Source organism: Oncorhynchus kisutch, linkage group LG19, assembly GCF_002021735.2.
Source record: "Oncorhynchus kisutch isolate 150728-3 linkage group LG19, Okis_V2, whole genome shotgun sequence".
In the NCBI taxonomy this organism is placed as follows: domain Eukaryota; kingdom Metazoa; phylum Chordata; class Actinopteri; order Salmoniformes; family Salmonidae; genus Oncorhynchus; species Oncorhynchus kisutch.
Window position 1 is genome coordinate 47,023,317 of NC_034192.2, and position 22,698 is coordinate 47,046,014.

General features: G+C 45.2%; 1 protein-coding gene across 2 annotated transcripts in view; it reads right to left on the bottom strand.

The window, feature by feature from the left end:
- The window catches only part of enox2 (ecto-NOX disulfide-thiol exchanger 2), a 309,060-nt gene that overhangs the window by 37,291 nt on the left and 249,071 nt on the right, over positions 1–22,698 (bottom strand). For both annotated transcript variants that reach the window (XM_031798030.1, XM_031798031.1), the window contains one exon: positions 7,752–7,985. In XM_031798030.1, coding sequence (XP_031653890.1) covers positions 7,752–7,985 — 234 coding nt within the window. The remainder of the gene's footprint in view (positions 1–7,751; positions 7,986–22,698) is intronic.

Here is a 22,698-nt window from a genome sequence, read left to right on the forward strand (position 1 = left end):
AGACCAATTCTTTCTTTGGCCGCCTCTCCTTCCAGTTCTCTGCTGCCAATGACTGGAACGAACTACAAAAATCTCTGAAACTGGAAACACTTATCTCCCTCACTAGCTTTAAGCACCAACTGTCAGAGCAGCTCACAGATTACTGCACCTGTACATAGCCCACCTAAAATTTAGCCCAAACAACTACCTCTTTCCCAACTGTATTTAATTTTTATTTATTTATTTATTTTGCTCCTTTGCACCCCATTATTTTTTTATTTCTACTTTGCACATTCTTCCATTGCAAAACTACCATTCCAGTATTTTACTTGCTATATTGTATTTACTTTGCCATCATGGCCTTTTTTTGCCTTTACCTCCCTTCTCACCTCATTTGCTCACATTGTATATAGACTTGTTTATACTGCATTATTGACTGTATGTTTGTTTTTACTCCATGTGTAACTCTGTGTCGTTTTATCTGTCGAACTGCTTTGCTTTATCTTGGCCAGGTCGCAATTGTAAATGAGAACTTGTTCTCAACTTGCCTACCTGGTTAAATAAAGGTAAAATAAAAAATAAATAAAAATGTGCCGGGGCACAGGTGTCAAGGTAATTGAGGTAATATGTACATGTAGGTAGAATTAATAAAGTGACTATGCATAGATAACGGAGTAGCAGCAGCACAGAGGAGAGGGGGGGGCGACACAAATAGTCTTAAGTCTTATGGCTTCGGGGTAGAAGCTGTAGAAGCCACTTGGACCTACACTTGGAGCTCCGGTACCGCTTGCCGAGCAGTAGCAGGAATCTTGGACAATTTTAAGGGTCTTCCTATGACACCGCCTGGTAAATACAGTGTAAGTCTGAAGTTTACATACACTTATGTTGGAGTCATTAAAACTCATTTTTCAACCACTTCACAAATGTCTTGTTAACCTTTTGAGGACGCATGCCAAATCTTTTCAGTCTCCCGAGGGGGAATAGGTTTTGTCGTGCCCGCTTCACGACTGTCTTGGACCTTGTTAGCTTGTTGGTGATGTGGACGCCAAGGAACTTGAAGCTCTCAACCTGCTCCATTACAGCCCCGTCGATGAGAATGGGGGCGTGCTCTGTCCTCCTTTTCCTGCAGTCCACAATCATCTCCTTTGTCTTGATCACGCTGAAGGAGAGGTTGTTGTCCTTGCACCACATGGTCAGGTCTCTGACCTCCTCCCTATAGGCTTTGTCGGTGATCAGGCATACCACTGTTGTGTCATCAGCAAACTTATTGATGGTGTTGGAGTCGTGCCTGGCTGTGCAGTTATGAGTAAACAGGGAGTACAGGAGGGGACTGAGCACACACCCGAGGGGCCCCTGTGTTGAGGATCAGCGTGGTGGATGTATTGTTACCTACCCTTACCACCTGGGGGAGGTTGTCAGGAAGTCCAGGATCCATTTGCGGAGGGAGGTGTTTAGTCCCAGGGGAGTACAGGAGGGGAGTGAGCACACACCTGAGGGGCCCCTGTGTTGAGGATCAGCGTGGTGGATATATTGTTGCCTACCCGTAGCTTAGTGATGAGCTGAGGGCACAACGGTGTTGAACCCTGAGCTGTAGTCAATGAATAGCATTCTCACATAGGTGTTCCTTTTGTCCAGGTGTGAAAGTGTCGAGTGCAATAGAGATTGCATAATCTGTGGATATGTTGGTGCGGTATGCTAATTGGAGTGGGTGTAGGGTTTCTGGGATAATGGTGTTAATGTAAACCATGACCAACTTTTCAAAGCATTACATGGCTACAGACGTGAGTGCTACGGGTCGGTAGTCATTTAGGTAGGTTACCTTAGTGTTCTTGGACATAGGGACTACGGTGATCTGCTTGAAACATGTTGGTATTACAGACTCAGACCGGGAGAGGTTGAAAATGTCAGTGAAGACACTTGCCAGATTGTCAGCGGATGCTCGGAGTACACGTCCGGAGTACACGTAATCCGTCTGCCCCTGCGGCCTTGTGAATGTTGACCAGTTTAAAGGTCTTACATCGGCTGCGGAGAGCGTGATCACAGTCATCTGGAACAGCTGATGCTCACATGCATGTTTCAGTGTTTCTTGCCTCGAAGCAAGCATAGAAGTTATTTAGCTCGTCTGGTAGGCTCATGTCAAATGGGCAGCTCTCGGCTGTGCTTCCCTTTGTAGTCTGTAATAGTTTCAAGCGCTGCCACATCCGACGAGCCCTGTATTGAGGCTTTGCCTGTTTGATGGTTCATCGGAGGGCATAGCGGGATTTCTTATAAGCTTCCGGGTTAGAGTCCCACTCCTTGAAAGCGGCACCTCAAACCTTTAGCTCAGCGCGAATGTTACTTGTAATCAATGGTTTCTGGTTGAGGGTATGTACGTACAGTCACTGTGGGGATGACGTCCTCGATGCACTTATTGATTAAACCAGTGACTGATGTGGGGTACTCCTCAATGCCATCGGAAGAATCCTGGAAACATATTCCAGTCTGTGCTAGCAAAACAGTCCTTTAATTTAGCATCTGTTTTATCTGACACTTTTTTTATAGACCGAGTCACTGGTGCTTCCTGCTTAACTTTTTGCTTGTGAGCAGTTATCAGGAGGATACAATTACGGTCAGATTTGCCAAATGGAGGGTGAGGGAGAGCTTTGTACGCATCTCTGTGTGTGGAGTAAAGGTGGTCCAGAGTTCATTTCCCTCTGGTTGCACATTTAACATGCTGATAGAAAGTAGGTCAAATGGATTTAAGTTTCCCTGCATTAAAGTCCCCGGCCACTAGGAGCGCTGCCTCTGGATGAGTGTTTTCCTTGTTTGCTTATGGCAGTATACAGCTCATTGAGTGCGGTCTTAGTGCCAGCATCGGTCGGTCTGTGGTGGTATGTAGACAGCTATGAAATATACAGATGAAAACTCTAGGTAGATCGTTTGGTCTACAGCTTATCATAAGATACCCTACCTCAGGTGAGCAAAACCGAGACTTCCTTAGGTATTGTGCACAAGCTGTTTACATATATGCATAGGCCCCCGCCCCGTGTCTTACCAGAGGCTGCATGCCGATAGAGTGTAAAAACCACCAGCTGTATGTTCTTAATGTCATCGTTCAGCCACGACTTGGTGAAACATAAGATATTACAGTTTTTAATGTCCCGTTGGTAGGATATAGGTGTTTTCAGTTCGCCCCATTTATTTTCCAGCGATTTAATGTTAGCTAATCTGTCTAATCTGAGTTGAGTAATCGCAGTTCTGATGTCCAGAAGCTCTTTTCGGCCATAAGAGACGGTAGCAACAACATTATGCACAAAACAAGTTACGAACAATGCGAAAAAACAAAAATTGTTGGTTAGGAGCCGACAAGATGGCAGCCATCCCCTCCATCATAGCTCATTAGAGAAACAAGTTCATTCATTCAGCCCAAAGCTGATAGCAGTAGAGGAGATAAACGGAGGGAGGATAGGAAAGGGAGGAGAGAAAATAGTGATATCTTTAATAAAATCCCGAAAATGTATTCTAAATGGCAGCACAGGCTCTGGCTCTTCTCCAGGTCTGCTCTGCATGTTAACTAGAGGGCAGTGGATGGTAGCGATGTGAATATCATGTTTCAAATGCCTTTGTATGAACAACAGTGGTTGTTTTGCATTATTCATGTTTTGGGTTGTAGACTGATAAGGAGATGTGAAGAGACGAGTGTTATTGACTTTCATTGTTAATGACACTGGTGATGTCCTCGTTCACATTACCCATAAGCAATCCGTTATGCTGCGCCGGATGTTACGCAGTGAAAACGCAAGGCCACCTTGCGGTTGAAAGCTCTGTTGCGATATGGACACCGCATACTTTGAAATTCAGCCACACCGGTTACGTGGCCACCTTTCCAACTAGTCAGTTCATTAAATTCCTGCCCTGGTCAATTGCAAGTGCTGTTATTAAGTGGAAACGTCTAAGATGGATTTGTTCTCTATGGTCTCTCTAACACACACAATCACCCAAATACACCGAGTGTACAAAACATTAGGAACACTTTCCTAGTATTGAGTTGCACCCCATTTTGCCCTCAGAACAGAGCATGGACTCTAAAAGACATTTAAACGTGTTAACCCTCGCAAGACATCCCTAGCCGTGTCCTCAGAGCATGCGCAGACCAGCTGGCTGGTGCGTTTACGGCCGTATTCAATCTCTCCCTATCCCAGTCTGCTGTTCCCACATGCTTCAAGATGGCCACCATTGTTCCTGTACCCAAGAAGGCAAAGGTAACTGAACTAAATGACTATCGCCCCGTAGCACTCACTTCTGTCATCATGAAGTGCTTTGAGAGACTAGTCAAGGATCATATCACTTCCACTTTACCTGTCACCCTAGACCCACTTCAATTTGCGTACCGCCCCAATAGGTCCACAGACGATGCAATCACCCTCACACTGCCCTATCCCATCTGGACAAGAGGAATACCTATGTAAGAATGCTGTTCATTGACTACAGCTCAGCATTCAATACCATAGTACCCTCCAGACTCATCATGAAGCTTGAGGCGCTGGGTCTCAACCCCGCCCTGTGCAACAGGAAGGTTATATCCTTCCTGTTTGGCACTGTCCCATCATCGGATGGGGCCACAGTGTCTCCTGACCCCTCCTGTCTCAGCCTCCAGTATTTATGCTGCAGTAGTTTGTGTCGGGGGGCTAGGGTCAGTTTGTTATATCTGGAGTACTTCTCCTGTCCTATCCGGTGTCCTTTGTGAATTTAAGTATGCTCTCTCTAATCCTCTCTCTCGGAGGACCTGAGCCCTAGGACCATGCCTCAGGACTACCTGGCATGATGACTCCTTGCTGTCCCCAGTCCACCTGGCCGTGCTGCTGCTCCAGTTTCAATTGCTCTGCCTGTGATTATTATTATTTGACCATGCTGGTCATTTATGAACATTTGAACATCTTGGCCATGTTCTGTTATAATCTCCACCCGGCACAGCCAGAAGAGGACTGGCCACCCCACATAGCCTGGTTCCTCTCTAGGTTTCTTCCTAGGTTTTGGCCTTTCTAGGGAGTTTTCCTAGCCACCGTGCTTCTACACCTGCATTGCTTGCTGTTTGGGGTTTTAGGCTGGGTTTCTGTACAGCACTTTTGAGATATCAGCTGATGTACGAAGGGCTATATAAATAAATTTGATTTGATTTGAGTGTGAAAAACCCAGCAGCGTTGCTGTTCTTGACACAAACTGGTGCGGCTGGCACCTACTACCATACCCTGTTCAAAGGCACTTCAATATTTTGTCTTGCCCATTCACCCACTGAATGGCACACATAAACAACCATGTCTCAATTGTCTCAAGGCTTAATCATTATTTAACCTGTCTGCTCCCCTTCATCTACACTGATTGAAGTGGATTTAACAAGTGATATCAATAAGGGATCAAATCTTTCACCTGGATTCACCTGTTTACGCTTCTGCTACTCTCTGTTCATCATTTATGCATAGTCACTTTAACCATATCTACATGAACATACTACCTCAATCAGCCTGACTAATCGGTGTCTGTATGTAGCCTCGTTACTGTATAAAGCCTCGCTACTGTTTTTCACTGTCTTTTTACTGTTGTTTTTATTTCTTTACGTATCTATTGTTCACCTAATACCTTTTTTGCACTATTGGTTAGAACCTGTAAGTAAGCATTTCACTGTAAGGTCTACACCTGTTGTATTTGGCGCACGTGACAAATATACTTTGATTTGATTCACCTGGTCAGTCTATTGTATGGAAATAGGTGTTCTTAATGTTTTGTCCACTCTGTGTACATGTTCACACACTAAGATCGAGAGGGCTTTTGATTTATTTAAGCTGAAGCCCCTAAGGTGTCATAACCAGAGGTCCCTGAGGTGTTAGTCTATCTATAGAAAGATGTAGGTTTCCAGGCTCTCCACAGTCACTAGTCCTCCCTACCAACTACAGGTCCATTATCAATACACACACAATATCTGACAATGACCAGGGCCCAATAAAATATAACATCTGGACAAAATGAGAGTTTATCTGCTGTATGGAAGTTGCATCCAAAAAGGCACCCTTTCCCCTATATAGTGCACTACTTTTGATCAGGGCTCTAGTTTAAAGTAGTGCACTATATAGGTATTGGGTGCCATTTGGGACATAATGAAAAACATATCTTTCAATGCATCTATACAGGGAGGAGGCTAAGTGGCTTATCAAAGAAACCAATTTTGAGGAGGTCCCTAAGATTCACAAAACCCACATACAGTAAAAGCACAGGAATGTGTTGAAGATCTGTGTGGTTACTAAAACTACTGCCTGGCAGCTCATTTTCATATCTAGCCACATTCATTACTTGGCCACTGCTCTGTGTAGCAGTTAATGGAGAACGTCTCAAGGTGTTTGGGTTAAGATGGCAGTGAGGCTACCTGTCTGCTAACCTAATTCACAAAACATGATGTTGAGCTTCTTTCCACTGGAATCCTCACATTCAGAAGTCTAAGTTGTACAAGTTGTGGGAGGGGATATTTATGTCCTTCAGCAGTGGGGACATGCTTTACACTCTATCTTTAAGCATATAAATACACAAGCACGAACGCATGCACACAAACATATTAAAGGGCCATTTTTGTACATAGCATTGGCTCGTGAAACTACCAAACTTCCTTCATACACGCAGAAACATAAAAATGGTATCCATGAGTTCATCTGCCTTTGAGAAAGTACAGAATCACACTTTAAGCCTCAGAGAAGATGGGGCTTTTGAGTCTACAGCTTCTTTAAACCCAGAGACAGATTCAGACATATAGACAACATCAAGCTCTGCCGTGTGTCAGGAGGATTTGTCAACCAAATCAAACCCAGAGGAGGACCACAGTGGAACACTGTACATTGTGTACCGGTTGATCAGCTTGATGTGAGGGCATTTTGAAGTTAAACCTTACTAATGCTTGTGTACTAAAACATCTGTGTTTAAGCCTGGACTTTGGGTTTGAGATAGTTTATATGACAAACATATATAGGATAGAAAAGTGTGTGCGTGCATTAATAGAGGCCTGTCCTGACTGTGTGTAGAATGACCCCATGATGTCTGGCCACTCAGCCAAGATTGACAGAAACTGACTGGTTCCTCTTGATCGGAGACAGACTAAAGGTTATATCCTGCACACCAGTAACAGAGCTATTGTTCTGTCTGGAGCCTGTTTCTGGGCCAAAGATACACGTGCGCGTGCGTGACCAGTACAACCATACATCATCTGGCCCGACAGTCAAAAGCGCTTGCTTGCCCAACTTTGGGGAACTGTTAGAGGAAGTATGTCTGGATTGACTTCCTGTCATTCTGGCCCCTGTTGCTCTCACTCAGTTGCAACAGACTGAGGCAACCTTTTCACCCAGGTGTCTCCCCTCACACACACATAGGGTCACGTGTTTTGCAGATGCTTGCATGGGGTAGCTTGACTATATAAATGATCCTGTACTCTTTGTACAGGAGGCTCTCACTCCATCTCACCTGCGTGGGCGGGGTCAACCAGCCTCATTATAATAGGTTTTTAATAAAAGTAATACCTTGATTGATTATTGATTTAGCCTCTCCTCATTAGTTAAAGGTAGAATTTCCACCACATTGATAATGTGTGAGTTTTGTATTCTGTGTGTGTCCGTGTGTTTTTATTCTCTGCGTCTCTCTCTGTACTGTGTGTGTGTGTGCTGTGTGTGTGTAAATGTTTCTATATCTCTATTTTGTGTGAATGTGTAAACATTTCTATATCTCTATAGAAGTGTGTACTGTGTGTGTAGCCCCACCTTTGATCTTGTCGCCCAGCAGGCTACACTCGTGGTCTGAGTAATGGACGATGGGTGGAGGGGAGGGGGGTCTGAAACGGTCCTCCTCCATCCTCCTGCGGTGTCTCTCCTCTCTAGCATACAGGCGCTGACGACACTCCCACTCATACAAGTCGTCTCTGGCCTGGGCAAAGTCCACATGGAGCCGCCCTGTGTCCTTCTTGTCTGTACTGGAGCCCAGACGCATACGGTAGCCTGGAGGGAGAGGAAAGGGGGTTGAGGGGGGAGAGAGAAGGGGGGGGGGGGGGGGGGGGGGGGGGGAGGAGTGGAGAGAGAGGAGGGGGAGAGAGAAGGGGGGAGAGAGAGAGAGAGAAGGGGGGAGAGAGAGAGAAGGGGGTAGAGAGCGTTAGAACCAATTGGTAACATCACAAGTGACATTTCACTCTGCTAAACGGGCAGGTGCAGGGCGATAAAGCGCCGTAAATACCCACAAACCACTTTCTATCAGACACCTGCATCTCTCTCTTGACATCCTCTATTTGGGTTGAAACGATCGGTCCATCCATCGCTCCCCATCCCTCTGAGGCTCTCCTCTTTTTAATCTGTTGGTTCCTGTCACAGCTGCATCCCAGCTAAAGTAGTTTTGTGGGGTTGAAGTAAACACCTTTCTGTTCTCTAAACTAATTCATAGAGAAGACTTCGAGACTAATTGGTCCTCTAGTGACACCCAAGCAAACATCACTCTCCATTCTCCTGCTCATCTTTCCTCTGTATCTCGCTCTCTCTCTCCCGCTCCTCTGTTTCTCTTTCTCTCTCTCTCCCTCCTGCTCCTCTGTTTCTCTTTCTCTCCCTCCTGCTGTCTCACTCTTCAGTCTCTTTCACTCCTCCTCCTCTCCATCGCTGCTCATTCACTCAAATGACCCTAGGTGAAAACGGGCGCTCTCACACGAACACGGCCTGCTCTTTGGTTCAGGCTCACAGATGTGATTCAATATTTCATAGGGAGACTGAACATTTCCTCTAGGATCACTTATATTAGGATCTGTACTTATTTATTTGATCATTATTGTGTTTATTTATAAGATATTATGCATTTTTCAAGGTGGGTTAATGTTAAAACAAAATTGAATGGTCAATTTTAAGAAAAAAATGTTCTCCACAGTGGAGTTATCACAAAACTACCACCAACAGGCCTTGATCACCACCACGAAGCCAACATTATTTACAAATAGACCTACCTAACGCAACAACGCTGTAAGAGGGGATACGGAGCATATTTCTAATTATTTACCACACATCATTGCCAGCAACAGTTGGAGAACAAAGGTACTGATTATAGAAATGACTGCAGTTGATATAGACTAGACTAATAAATACACTATTTGCCTTCATCAAAACAATGGTTTTGTTGCATATTTCAGTCTGGAACCTGCCGAGGTTTATGGTGGCTGTAACCTTTTCTAAATGGCACACTACAGCAGTTTACAAAAAAGCCTAAAATAGACGAGCCACATCTATTATTCCAAAACTGCAGCTTGTGGTTGGAACACATACTTCCCTACTTTTAATCAACCAGTCCATTTTGAATTTGTGATAAAGCTGTTGTGATTTGGCAAGGAACGTAGCTTGGCTACAGTTTTGTTTGTGTATCCCATCAGATACATTATATTTCTGTAGGCCTAATGGGAGTGGTCGGAACAAAATTTTGTAAGAGAAAGGGAAGAGAAACTGTAGGGAGAAGAACTGATCACTTGGCTAGGTGTATTTTTTGTTGAGAGTCACTAATGCACATAACAAATGGAAGGAATACTAGAGTCAACATGAATTAACAGTTGTCTTTGGGACAAAATCTCACCTGCCCAGAGAGTTGCATAGTTTGCCATTGAAAAACTGTACTGATCTCTAGAGATTCAGAAACCCAATACATCAGACTTGCATAATACTAAAAGTACTGCTCTTAATGCAATTGACTAAAATACCCCTTATTTCAGTATAGTACTGTAACTACATTCATGTATTTTCAAGAGTCAAAAGTGATTTTTTTTTTTTTTAAAGCAATACATGATCTTTAAAGGTATTTAAAGGTAATATTGGTGTACTATGACGTGGATGTAAGGTCATTTAGATGTATTTCTGGATTGAATGGGATCCTATGGGCAAATGCTTAACAAAGTATTTATTTTAATTTAATTTTAATTTAACCAGGAAGGGCTCATTGAGATTTAAAATCTCTTTTTCAAGAGCGTCCTGGCCAAGATAGGCAGCACCAAGTCATTACAAAAATTACAGACAAACAACATGAGAAACTACAAATAATCTCGTAAAAACCATAGAATTCACAAGAGTATAACAAAATCAAAAACAGCTTATTAAAAACATTGACAGGTCAGGAAATCAGTCTCAAGATCATTCATCAGTGATTTAAAAATACCAATCGGGACAAGTTCTTCCAGTTTAAAATGATTTTGTAAGACGTTCCAAGACGATGGCGCAGAGTACATAAAAGCCCTTTTACCAAATTCAGTTCGGACATTTGGAACAGTTAGCAGGATAAAGCCCAGCGAGCGAAGAGGGTACCCACCACATTTCTGAACAATAAAAAGGTCAAAATAAAAAGGTAGTAAACCCAAAATGGCTTTGTAAATAAAAGTATACCAGTGACTGAGCCTACGAGTGACTAGAGAAGGCCAGCCAACCCTGGTATACAAAGTGAGGTGGTGCGAAAGGGTTTTGCAGTTTAAAATAAATCTCAAAGTGCCATGGTAAAGGGTGTCAATTGATCTCAAACACTGAGTGGAAGCATTCATATATAAAATATCCCATAGTCTAGTAAAGGCATAAATGTAGCTAATACTAGCCGCCTCCTGGCTTCAAAAGAAAAACAGGCCTTATTCCTAAAATAAAATCCCAATTTCAGCTTAATTTTTAAAATAAGTTGTTGAATATGCAATTTAAAAGAGAGGCCGTCATCAATTAAAATTCCAATATATTTATGAGGTTACAACCTCAATCTCCTTGCCCTGACAGGTAGTAATAGGTGAAAGGTTCAGAGGTCTATTTCTTGCTTTAGAAAACACCATTAGTTTAGTTTTGTCAGTATTGAGGATGAGCTTCAATTGACACAAGGTATGTTGAACAGTATAAAAAGCAGTTTGCAAGTTCTGGAAAGCTTTTGTAAGAGATGAGGCACAACAGTAAATAACAGTATCATCAGCATAAAAATGAAGATGCGCATTTTGGACATTTTTGTCTAAATCATTTATATAAATAGTGAATAAGAGAGGACCAAGTACAGAGCCTTGGGGCACACCATTAAAGACAGACAATTTAACAGACATAAGCCCATCAAATTGAGTGCACAGTTCTATCAGACAGTTAGAAAACCATGCAACTGCATGCTCTGAAAGACCTACACTTGACAATCTCTACCTTAGTATAGCATGATCAACTGTATCAAAAGCCTTCGAGAGATCAATAAAAAGTGAGACACAGTGCTGTTTTTATCAAGGGCTTCAGTGATATCATTTAAAACCATCATGGCTGCTGTAATTGTGCTATGCTTCTTCCTGAAGCCCGATTGGTACATTGATAAAATAGAGTTAGTAAATAAAAACTATTTTAGCTGTTCACTCACAAGGGTTTCAAGTATTTTCACCAGGGGTGACAGCTTTGAGATTGGCCCATAATTATTTAAAAGAGTTGGATCTCCCCCTTTTAAAAGTGGTAGGACAAATGCTGATTTCCAGATTTTCATGACATTCCAGGGTTAGATTGAACAGCGGTTCAGCGGTTCAGCTATGAAATCAGCTGCCAGAGTTGGTGGTTGAAGATATCCCTCTAGTGGTAGTGGTGTGGGGGCTGTGCTTTGGCAAAGTGGGTGGGGTTATATCCTTCCTGTTTGGCCCTGTCCGGGGGTGTCCTCGGATGGGGCCACAGTGTCTCCTGACCCCTCCTGTCTCAGCCTCCAGTATTTATGCTGCAGTAGTTTATGTGTCGGGGGGCTGGGGTCAGTTTGTTATATCTGGAGTACTTCTCCTGTCCTATTCGGTGTCCTGTGTGAATCTAAGTGTGCGTTCTCTAATTCTCTCCTTCTCTCTTTCTTTCTCTCTCTCGGAGGACCTGAGCCCTAGGACCATGCCCCAGGACTACCTGACATGATGACTCCTTGCTGTCCCCAGTCCACCTGGCCATGCTGCTGTTCCAGTTTCAACTGACCTGAGCCCTAGGACCATGTCCCAGGACTACCTGACATGATGACTCCTTGCTGTCCCCAGTCCACCTGGCCATGCTGCTGCTCCAGTTTCAACTTCCACCTGAGTGTTCTGCTGCTCCAGTTTCAACTGTTCTGCCTTATTATTATTCGACCATGCTGGTCATTTATGAACATTTGAACATCTTGGCCATGTTCTGTTATAATCTCCACCCGGCACAGCCAGAAGAGGACTGGCCACCCCACATAGCCTGGTTCCTCTCTAGGTTTCTTCCTAGGTATTGGCCTTTCTAGGGAGTTTTTCCTAGCCACCGTGCTTCTACACCTGCATTGCTTGCTGTTTGGGGTTTTAGGCTGGGTTTCTGTACAGCACTTTGAGATATCAGCTGATGTACGAAGGGCTATATAAATAAATTTGATTTGATTTGATTTAAAAAGCAGGGATCCAAAAGATCAGGACCTGCAGGCTTTCTCTGATCTAAGGATTTCAGGGCTTTATGTATCACCTGCACTGATAATGGCAAAGAGCTAAAAGTTTGACCAGCTCTCACTGGTTCATCCACACAGGGTTGTACAGAGACAGAGGACACTGAATCAGACAGCCTACCAGATGATACAAAGTGCTCATTGAAACAATTCAGCATTTCAGTTGTCATAGACAGCAACATTATCTAAATAGGTGAGATACGGACCAAAAACTGGCTCATGATATCAAACAACAGTATAAGTAAGTGCTAAAACAGGTACACATGTCAAAATGGGGCATATCCTAATTTAAGTGGCAGGGTTGCTTTTTGCTAAAATTGCAGATTGTGGCTTAAAGTAAGTTAAATGGGGTTTAAACACCCCATATTTCTTGACAAACCCTGTCAAATAATACGTTCAAATCAGGAAGACTGGTCTGAATGGTTGTTCAACTTCATTAAGCAGCATAACATAATTCACTCTGGTTCCTATTATACAGGCGTAGTGGGAATGAAAACAAACGCATCATCAGCATAGCGTCTCGTTCTTCTCCACATTCCTATTTGCCATGTGTGGAACATCATTCACCTATTTACCTTGTAGCCTATAAGCACGGCACAAGAATGCACATTCCTCACGCTTGCCGTTTAACCTAAGGGCTAACTCATACAATTATGACTTTCCTGTCAACAAATGGATTTAAACCTTGGGATCTATTTACATGTCAATTTACCCATGTTATCTCACTTGCCATACCCCAAACTATTTAATACAATTCCACACTGCATTCTGTCTATGTTGTTCATTCAGTTAAGCCTGTACTCAATTGTTTTACAAATCATCTATACAAACCAGTAAAAGCAGTGGCCCTAGTAAATAATTGAAGTTACCAGCACAGCACACCCATTGTCTATACATTAGAATTAGCATTACCGATATTAAGGTTCCCATTTTGGTAATGAGAAGCCCTTAGCTAAATCTGCAAATAAAAGGAGTCAGTAAACAATTGACCACATCACTAAAGCCCATTCATGCCCCCATGTTGGTAAGGTAATAGTTCTAACTTTGTCCCAATTATATTTTTTTGGCCATAATGTGAGAAAGTCAAGTGGGGTAAAGGGAGTGTTTGAGAATAAGAACCTCATTCTGAAGGCATAAAAGCAAATAAATGAACTTGTGCTCATCTAAGGACAACTCCAGATCAGGCTTTCCCAAACTCCGTCCTGCCCCCTGGGGGCAGACAGAATGCAGACAGTTTTACTTACACATGATGCATTCTGTTGAAAAACTGATTGGAGTTTTTACGGTAATGAGACATGTACCCAGACACTTTTTACGTAATAAATATAGTGTAATATAACATTATGATTTATGGACAAACTACAGCAAGAGTTTTATATTTTTCTGAAGTACAATGACCTGAGAATTAAATCCGGACACATTTCAGCAATGAGGATTTGGTGTGACTACTTACAAAGTTAAAACTGGTTTCATGAGAAACAGTCACTACAAGCACACACATATGCACCACACAGACACGCACACACACAATAAATAATGCATAGGATATTATTGTAGAGGCCAGTGTTAAATGTACTTTGTCGGGCTGTGATATATGTATCTAGTTTGCATATAGAGAGAGATTTAAGATGGCATGTGTCTGGAGTATAAAAGCTTTGATGGAAAAGGAGATAAAAAAAGACCCTGGTGCAACATGACTAGTGGGACTGGTACTGGAGATTACGACGGGGGATTAGTACTGGAGATTACCACTGGAGATTAGTACTGGAGATTACGACTGGACTACCTCTAGGGGGTTAGCACTGGACTACTAACTACTGGAGGTTAGCACTGGACTACTAACTACTGGAGGTTAGCACTGGACTACTAACTACTGGAGGTTAGCACTGGACTACTAACTACTGGAGGTTAGCACTGGACTACCTCTAGGGGGTTAGCACTGGACTACTAACTACTGGAGGTTAGCACAGGACTACTAACTCCTGGAGGTTAGCACTGGACTACCTCTAGGACGTTAGCACTGGCCTACCTCTAGGACGTTAGCACTGGACTACTAACTACTGGATGTTAGCACAGGACTACTAACTACTGAAGGTTAGCACTGGACTACTAACTACTGGAGGTTAGCACAGGACTACTAACTACTGAAGGTTAGCACTGGGCTACTAACTACTGGAGGTTAGCACTGGACTACCTCTAGGACGTTAGCACTGGCCTACCTCTAGGACGTTAGCACTGGACTACTAACTACTGGAGGTTAGCACAGGACTACTAACTACTGAAGGTTAGCACTGGACTACTAACTACTGGAGGTTAGCACAGGACTACTAACTACTGGAGGTTAGCACTGGACTACTAACTACTGGAGGTTAGCACTGGACTACTAACTACTGGAGGTTAGCACTGGACTACTAACTACTGGAGGTTAGCACTGGACTACTAACTACTGGAGATTAGCACTGGACTACTAACTACTGGAGGTTAGCACTGGACTACTAACTACTGGAGGTTAGCACTGGACTACTAACTACTGGAGGTTAGCACTGGACTACTAACTACTGGAGGTTAGCACTGGACTACCTCTAGGGGGTTAGCACTGGACTACTAACTACTGGAGGTTAGCACAGGACTACTAACTCCTGGAGGTTAGCACTGGACTACCTCTAGGACGTTAGCACTGGCCTACCTCTAGGACGTTAGCACTGGACTACTAACTACTGGATGTTAGCACAGGACTACTAACTACTGAAGGTTAGCACTGGACTACTAACTACTGGAGGTTAGCACAGGACTACTAACTACTGAAGGTTAGCACTGGGCTACTAACTACTGGAGGTTAGCACTGGACTACCTCTAGGACGTTAGCACTGGCCTACCTCTAGGACGTTAGCACTGGACTACTAACTACTGGAGGTTAGCACAGGACTACTAACTACTGAAGGTTAGCACTGGACTACTAACTACTGGAGGTTAGCACAGGACTACTAACTACTGGAGGTTAGCACTGGACTACTAACTACTGGAGGTTAGCACTGGACTACTAACTACTGGAGGTTAGCACTGGACTACTAACTACTGGAGATTAGCACTGGACTACCTCTAGGACGTTAGCACTGGCCTACCTCTAGGACGTTAGCACTGGACTACTAACTACTGGAGGTTAGCACAGGACTACTAACTACTGAAGGTTAGCACTGGACTACTAACTACTGAAGGTTAGCACTGGACTACTAACTACTGGAGATTAGCACTGGACTACCTCTAGGACGTTAGCACTGGCCTACCTCTAGGACGTTAGCACTGGACTACTAACTACTGGAGGTTAGTACTGGACTACCTCTAGGGGGTTAGCACTGGACTACTAACTACTGGAGGTTAGCACTGGACTACTAACTACTGGAGGTTAGCACTGGACTACTAACTACTGGACGTTAGCACTGGACTACTAACTACTGGAGGTTAGCACTGGACTACCTCTAGGGGGTTAGCACTGGACTACTAACTACTGGAGGTTAGCACAGGACTACTAACTACTGGAGGTTAGCACTGGACTACCTCTAGGGGGTTAGCACTGGGCTACTAACTACTGGAGGTTAGCACTGGACTACCTCTAGGACGTTAGCACTGGCCTACCTCTAGGACGTTAGCACTGGACTACTAACTACTGGAGGTTAGCACAGGACTACTAACTACTGAAGGTTAGCACTGGACTACTAACTACTGGAGGTTAGCACAGGACTACTAACTACTGAAGGTTAGCACTGGACTACTAACTACTGGAGGTTAGCACTGGACTACCTCTAGGACGTTAGCACTGGCCTACCTCTAGGACGTTAGCACTGGACTACTAACTACTGGAGGTTAGCACAGGACTACTAACTACTGAAGGTTAGCACTGGACTACTAACTACTGGAGATTAGCACTGGACTACCTCTAGGACGTTAGCACTGGCCTACCTCTAGGACGTTAGCACTGGACTACTAACTACTGGAGGTTAGTACTGGACTACCTCTAGGGGGTTAGCACTGGACTGCTAACTACTGGAGGTTAGCACTGGACTACTAACTACTGGAGGATAGCACTGGACTACTAACTACTGGAGGTTAGCACTGGACTACTAACTACTGGAGGTTAGTACTGGACTACCTCTAGGGGGTTAGCACTGGACTGCTAACTACTGGAGGTTAGCACTGGACTACTAACTACTGGAGGTTAGCACTGGACTACTAACTACTGGAGGTTAGCACTGGACTACTAACTACTGGAGGTTAGCACTGGACTACTAACTACTGGAGGTTAGCACTGGACTACTAACTACTGGAGGTTAGCACAGGACTACTAACTACTGGAGGTTAGCACAGGACTACTAACTACTGGAGGTTAGCACTGGACTACCTCTAGGACGTTAGCACTGGCCTACCTCTAGGATGTTAGCACTGGCCTACTAACTACTGGAGGTTAGTACTGGACTACCTCTAGGGGGTTTGCACTGGACTACTAACTACTGGAGGTTAGCACTGGACTACTAACTACTGGAGGTTAGCACTGGACTACCTCTAGGACGTTAGCACTGGACTACCTCTAGGATGTTAGCACTGGACTACCTCTAGGACGTTAGCACTGGACTACCTCTAGGACGTTAGCACTGGACTACTAACTACTGGAGGATAGCACTGGACTACTAACTACTGGAGGTTAGCACTGGACTACTAACTACTGGAGGTTAGCACTGGACTACTAACTACTGAAGGTTAGCACTGGACTACCTCTAGGGGGTTAGCACTGGACTACTAACTACTGGAGGTTAGCACAGGACTACTAACTCCTGGAGGTTAGCACTGGACTACCTCTAGGACGTTAGCACTGGCCTACCTCTAGGATGTTAGCACTGGCCTACTAACTACTGGAGGTTAGTACTGGACTACCTCTAGGGGGTTAGCACTGGACTACTAACTACTGGAGGTTAGCACTGGACTACTAACTACTGGAGGTTAGCACTGGCCTACCTCTAGGATGTTAGCACTGGCCTACTAACTACTGGAGGTTAGTACTGGACTACCTCTAGGGGGGGTTAGCACTGGACTACTAACTACTGGAGGTTAGCACTGGACTACTAACTACTGGACGTTAGCACTGGACTACCTCTAGGACGTTAGCACTGGACTACTAACTACTGGAGGATAGCACTGGACTACTAACTACTGGAGGATAGTACTGGACTACCTCTAGGGGGTTAGCACTGGACTACTAACTACTGGAGGTTAGTACTGGACTACCTCTAGGGGGTTAGCACTGGACTACTAACTACTGAAGGTTAGCACTGGACTACTAACTACTGGAGATTAGCACTGGACTACCTCTAGGACGTTAGCACTGGCCTACCTCTAGGACGTTAGCACTGGACTACTAACTACTGGAGGTTAGTACTGGACTACCTCTAGGGGGTTAGCACTGGACTGCTAACTACTGGAGGTTAGCACTGGACTACTAACTACTGGAGGTTAGCACTGGACTACTAACTACTGGAGGTTAGCACTGGACTACTAACTACTGGAGGTTAGCACTGGACTACTAACTACTGGAGGTTAGGTTAGCACTGGACTACTAACTACTGGAGGTTAGCACTGGACTACTAACTACTGGAGGTTAGCACTGGACTACTAACTACTGGAGGTTAGCACTGGACTACCTCTAGGATGTTAGCACTGGACTACCTCTAGGATGTTAGCACTGGACTACCTCTAGGACGTTAGCACTGGACTACCTCTAGGACGTTAGCACTGGACTACTAACTACTGGAGGATAGCACTGGACTACTAACTACTGGAGGATAGTACTGGACTACCTCTAGGGGGTTAGCACTGGACTACTAACTACTGGAGGTTAGCACTGGACTACTAACTACTGGAGGTTAGCACTGGACTACTAACTACCGGAGGTTAGCACTGGACTACCTCTAGGGGGTTAGCACTGGACTACTAACTACTGGAGGTTAGCACAGGACTACTAACTCCTGGACGTTAGCACTGGCCTACCTCTAGGACGTTAGCACTGGCCTACCTCTAGGATGTTAGCACTGGCCTACTAACTACTGGAGGTTAGTACTGGACTACCTCTAGGGGGTTAGCACTGGACTACTAACTACTGGAGGTTAGCACTGGACTACTAACTACTGGAGGTTAGCACTGGACTACCTCTAGGACGTTAGCACTGGACTACCTCTAGGACATTAGCACTGGACTACTAACTACTGGAGGATAGCACTGGACTACTAACTACTGGAGGATAGTACTGGACTACCTCTAGGGGGTTAGCACTGGACTACTAACTACTGAAGGTTAGCACTGGACTACTAACTACTGGAGATTAGCACTGGACTACCTCTAGGACGTTAGCACTGGCCTACCTCTAGGACGTTAGCACTGGACTACTAACTACTGGAGGTTAGTACTGGACTACCTCTAGGGGGTTAGCACTGGACTACTAACTACTGGAGGTTAGCACTGGACTACTAACTACTGGAGGTTAGCACTGGACTACTAACTACTGGAGGTTAGCACTGGACTACTAACTACTGGAGGTTAGCACTGGACTACTAACTACTGGAGGTTAGCACTGGACTACCTCTAGGACGTTAGCACTGGCCTACCTCTAGGATGTTAGCACTGGCCTACTAACTACTGGAGGTTAGTACTGGACTACCTCTAGGGGGTTTGCACTGGACTACTAACTACTGGAGGTTAGCACTGGACTACTAACTACTGGAGGTTAGCACTGGACTACCTCTAGGACGTTAGCACTGGACTACCTCTAGGATGTTAGCACTGGACTACCTCTAGGACGTTAGCACTGGACTACCTCTAGGACGTTAGCACTGGACTACTAACTACTGGAGGATAGCACTGGACTACTAACTACTGGAGGATAGTACTGGACTACCTCTAGGGGGTTAGCACTGGACTACTAACTACTGGAGGTTAGTACTGGACTACCTCTAGGGGGTTAGCACTGGACTACTAACTACTGGAGGTTAGCACTGGACTACTAACTACTGGAGGTTAGCACTGGACTACCTCTAGGACGTTAGCACTGGACTACCTCTAGGACGTTAGCACTGGACTACTAACTACTGGAGGATAGCACTGGACTACTAACTACTGGAGGATAGTACTGGACTACCTCTAGGGGGTTAGCACTGGACTACTAACTACTGGAGGATAGTACTGGACTACCTCTAGGGGGTTAGCACTGGACTACTAACTACTGAAGGTTAGCACTGGACTACTAACTACTGGAGATTAGCACTGGACTACCTCTAGGACGTTAGCACTGGCCTACCTCTAGGACGTTAGCACTGGACTACTAACTACTGGAGGTTAGTACTGGACTACCTCTAGGGGGTTAGCACTGGACTGCTAACTACTGGAGGTTAGCACTGGACTACTAACTACTGGAGGTTAGCACTGGACTACTAACTACTGGAGGTTAGCACTGGACTACTAACTACTGGAGGTTAGCACTGGACTACTAACTACTGGAGGTTAGCACTGGACTACTAACTACTGGAGGTTAGCACAGGACTACTAACTACTGGAGGTTAGCACTGGACTACCTCTAGGACGTTAGCACTGGCCTACCTCTAGGATGTTAGCACTGGCCTACTAACTACTGGAGGTTAGTACTGGACTACCTCTAGGGGGTTTGCACTGGACTACTAACTACTGGAGGTTAGCACTGGACTACTAACTACTGGAGGTTAGCACTGGACTACCTCTAGGACGTTAGCACTGGACTACCTCTAGGATGTTAGCACTGGACTACCTCTAGGATGGTAGCACTGGACTACCTCTAGGACGTTAGCACTGGACTACCTCTAGGACGTTAGCACTGGACTACTAACTACTGGAGGATAGCACTGGACTACTAACTACTGGAGGATAGTACTGGACTACCTCTAGGGGGTTAGCACTGGACTACTAACTACTGGAGGTTAGTACTGGACTACCTCTAGGGGGTTAGCACTGGACTACTAACTACTGGAGGTTAGCACTGGACTACTAACTACTGGAGGTTAGCACTGGACTACCTTTAGGACGTTAGCACTGGACTACCTCTAGGACGTTAGCACTGGACTACTAACTACTGGAGGATAGCACTGGACTACTAACTACTGGAGGATAGTACTGGACTACCTCTAGGGGGTTAGCACTGGACTACTAACTACTGGAGGATAGTACTGGACTACCTCTAGGGGGTTAGCACTGGACTACTAACTACTGAAGGTTAGCACTGGACTACTAACTACTGGAGATTAGCACTGGACTACCTCTAGGACGTTAGCACTGGCCTACCTCTAGGACGTTAGCACTGGACTACTAACTACTGGAGGTTAGTACTGGACTACCTCTAGGGGGTTAGCACTGGACTGCTAACTACTGGAGGTTAGCACTGGACTACTAACTACTGGAGGTTAGCACTGGACTACTAACTACTGGAGGTTAGCACTGGACTACTAACTACTGGAGGTTAGCACTGGACTACTAACTACTGGAGGTTAGCACTGGACTACTAACTACTGGAGGTTAGCACAGGACTACTAACTACTGGAGGTTAGCACTGGACTACCTCTAGGACGTTAGCACTGGCCTACCTCTAGGATGTTAGCACTGGCCTACTAACTACTGGAGGTTAGTACTGGACTACCTCTAGGGGGTTTGCACTGGACTACTAACTACTGGAGGTTAGCACTGGACTACTAACTACTGGAGGTTAGCACTGGACTACCTCTAGGACGTTAGCACTGGACTACCTCTAGGATGTTAGCACTGGACTACCTCTAGGATGGTAGCACTGGACTACCTCTAGGACGTTAGCACTGGACTACCTCTAGGACGTTAGCACTGGACTACTAACTACTGGAGGATAGCACTGGACTACTAACTACTGGAGGATAGTACTGGACTACCTCTAGGGGGTTAGCACTGGACTACTAACTACTGGAGGTTAGTACTGGACTACCTCTAGGGGGTTAGCACTGGACTACTAACTACTGGAGGTTAGCACTGGACTACTAACTACTGGAGGTTAGCACTGGACTACCTCTAGGACGTTAGCACTGGACTACTAACTACTGGAGGATAGCACTGGACTACTAACTACTGGAGGATAGTACTGGACTACCTCTAGGGGGTTAGCACTGGACTACTAACTACTGGAGGTTAGTACTGGACTAGCTCTAGGGGGTTAGCACTGGACTACTAACTACTGGAGGTTAGTACTGGACTACATCTAGGGGGTTAGCACTGGACTACAAACTACTGGGGGTGAGTACTGTACTACCTCTAGGGGGTTAGCACTGGACTACCTCTAGGGGGTTAGCACTGGACTACCAACTACCGGAGGTTAGCACTGGACTACCAACTACCGAGGTTAGCACTGGCCTACCTCTAGGACGTTAGCACTGGCCTACCTCTAGGACGTTATCACTGGCCTACCTCTAGGACGTTATCACTGGCCTACCTCTAGGACGTTATCACTGGCCTACCTCTAGGACGTTATCACTGGCCTACCTCTAGGACGTTATCACTGGCCTACCTCTAGGACGTTATCACTGGCCTACCTCTAGGACGTTATCACTGGCCTACCTCTAGGACGTTATCACTGGCCTACCTCTAGGACGTTATCACTGGCCTACCTCTAGGACGTTATCACTGGCCTACCTCTAGGACGTTATCACTGGCCTACCTCTAGGACGTTATCACTGGCCTACCTCTAGGACGTTATCACTGGCCTACCTCTAGGACGTTATCACTGGCATACCTCTAGGACGTTAGCACTGGACTACCAACTACCGGAGGTTAGCACTGGACTACCAACTACCGGAGGTTAGCACTGGACTACCAACTACCGGAGTTTAGCACTGGACTACCAACTACCGGAGTTTAGCACTGGACTACCAACTACCGGAGTTTAGCACTGGACTACCAACTACCGGAGTTTAGCACTGGACTACCAACTACCGGAGGTTAGCACTGGACTACCAACTACCGGAGGTTAGCACTGGACTACCAACTACCGGAGGTTAGCACTGGACTACCAACTACCGGAGGTTAGCACTGGACTACCAACTACCGGAGGTTAGCACTGGACTACCAACTACCGGAGGTTAGCACTGGACTACCAACTACCGGAGGTTAGCACTGGACTACCAACTACCGGAGGTTAGCACTGGACTACCAACTACCGGAGTTTAGCACTGGACTACCAACTAC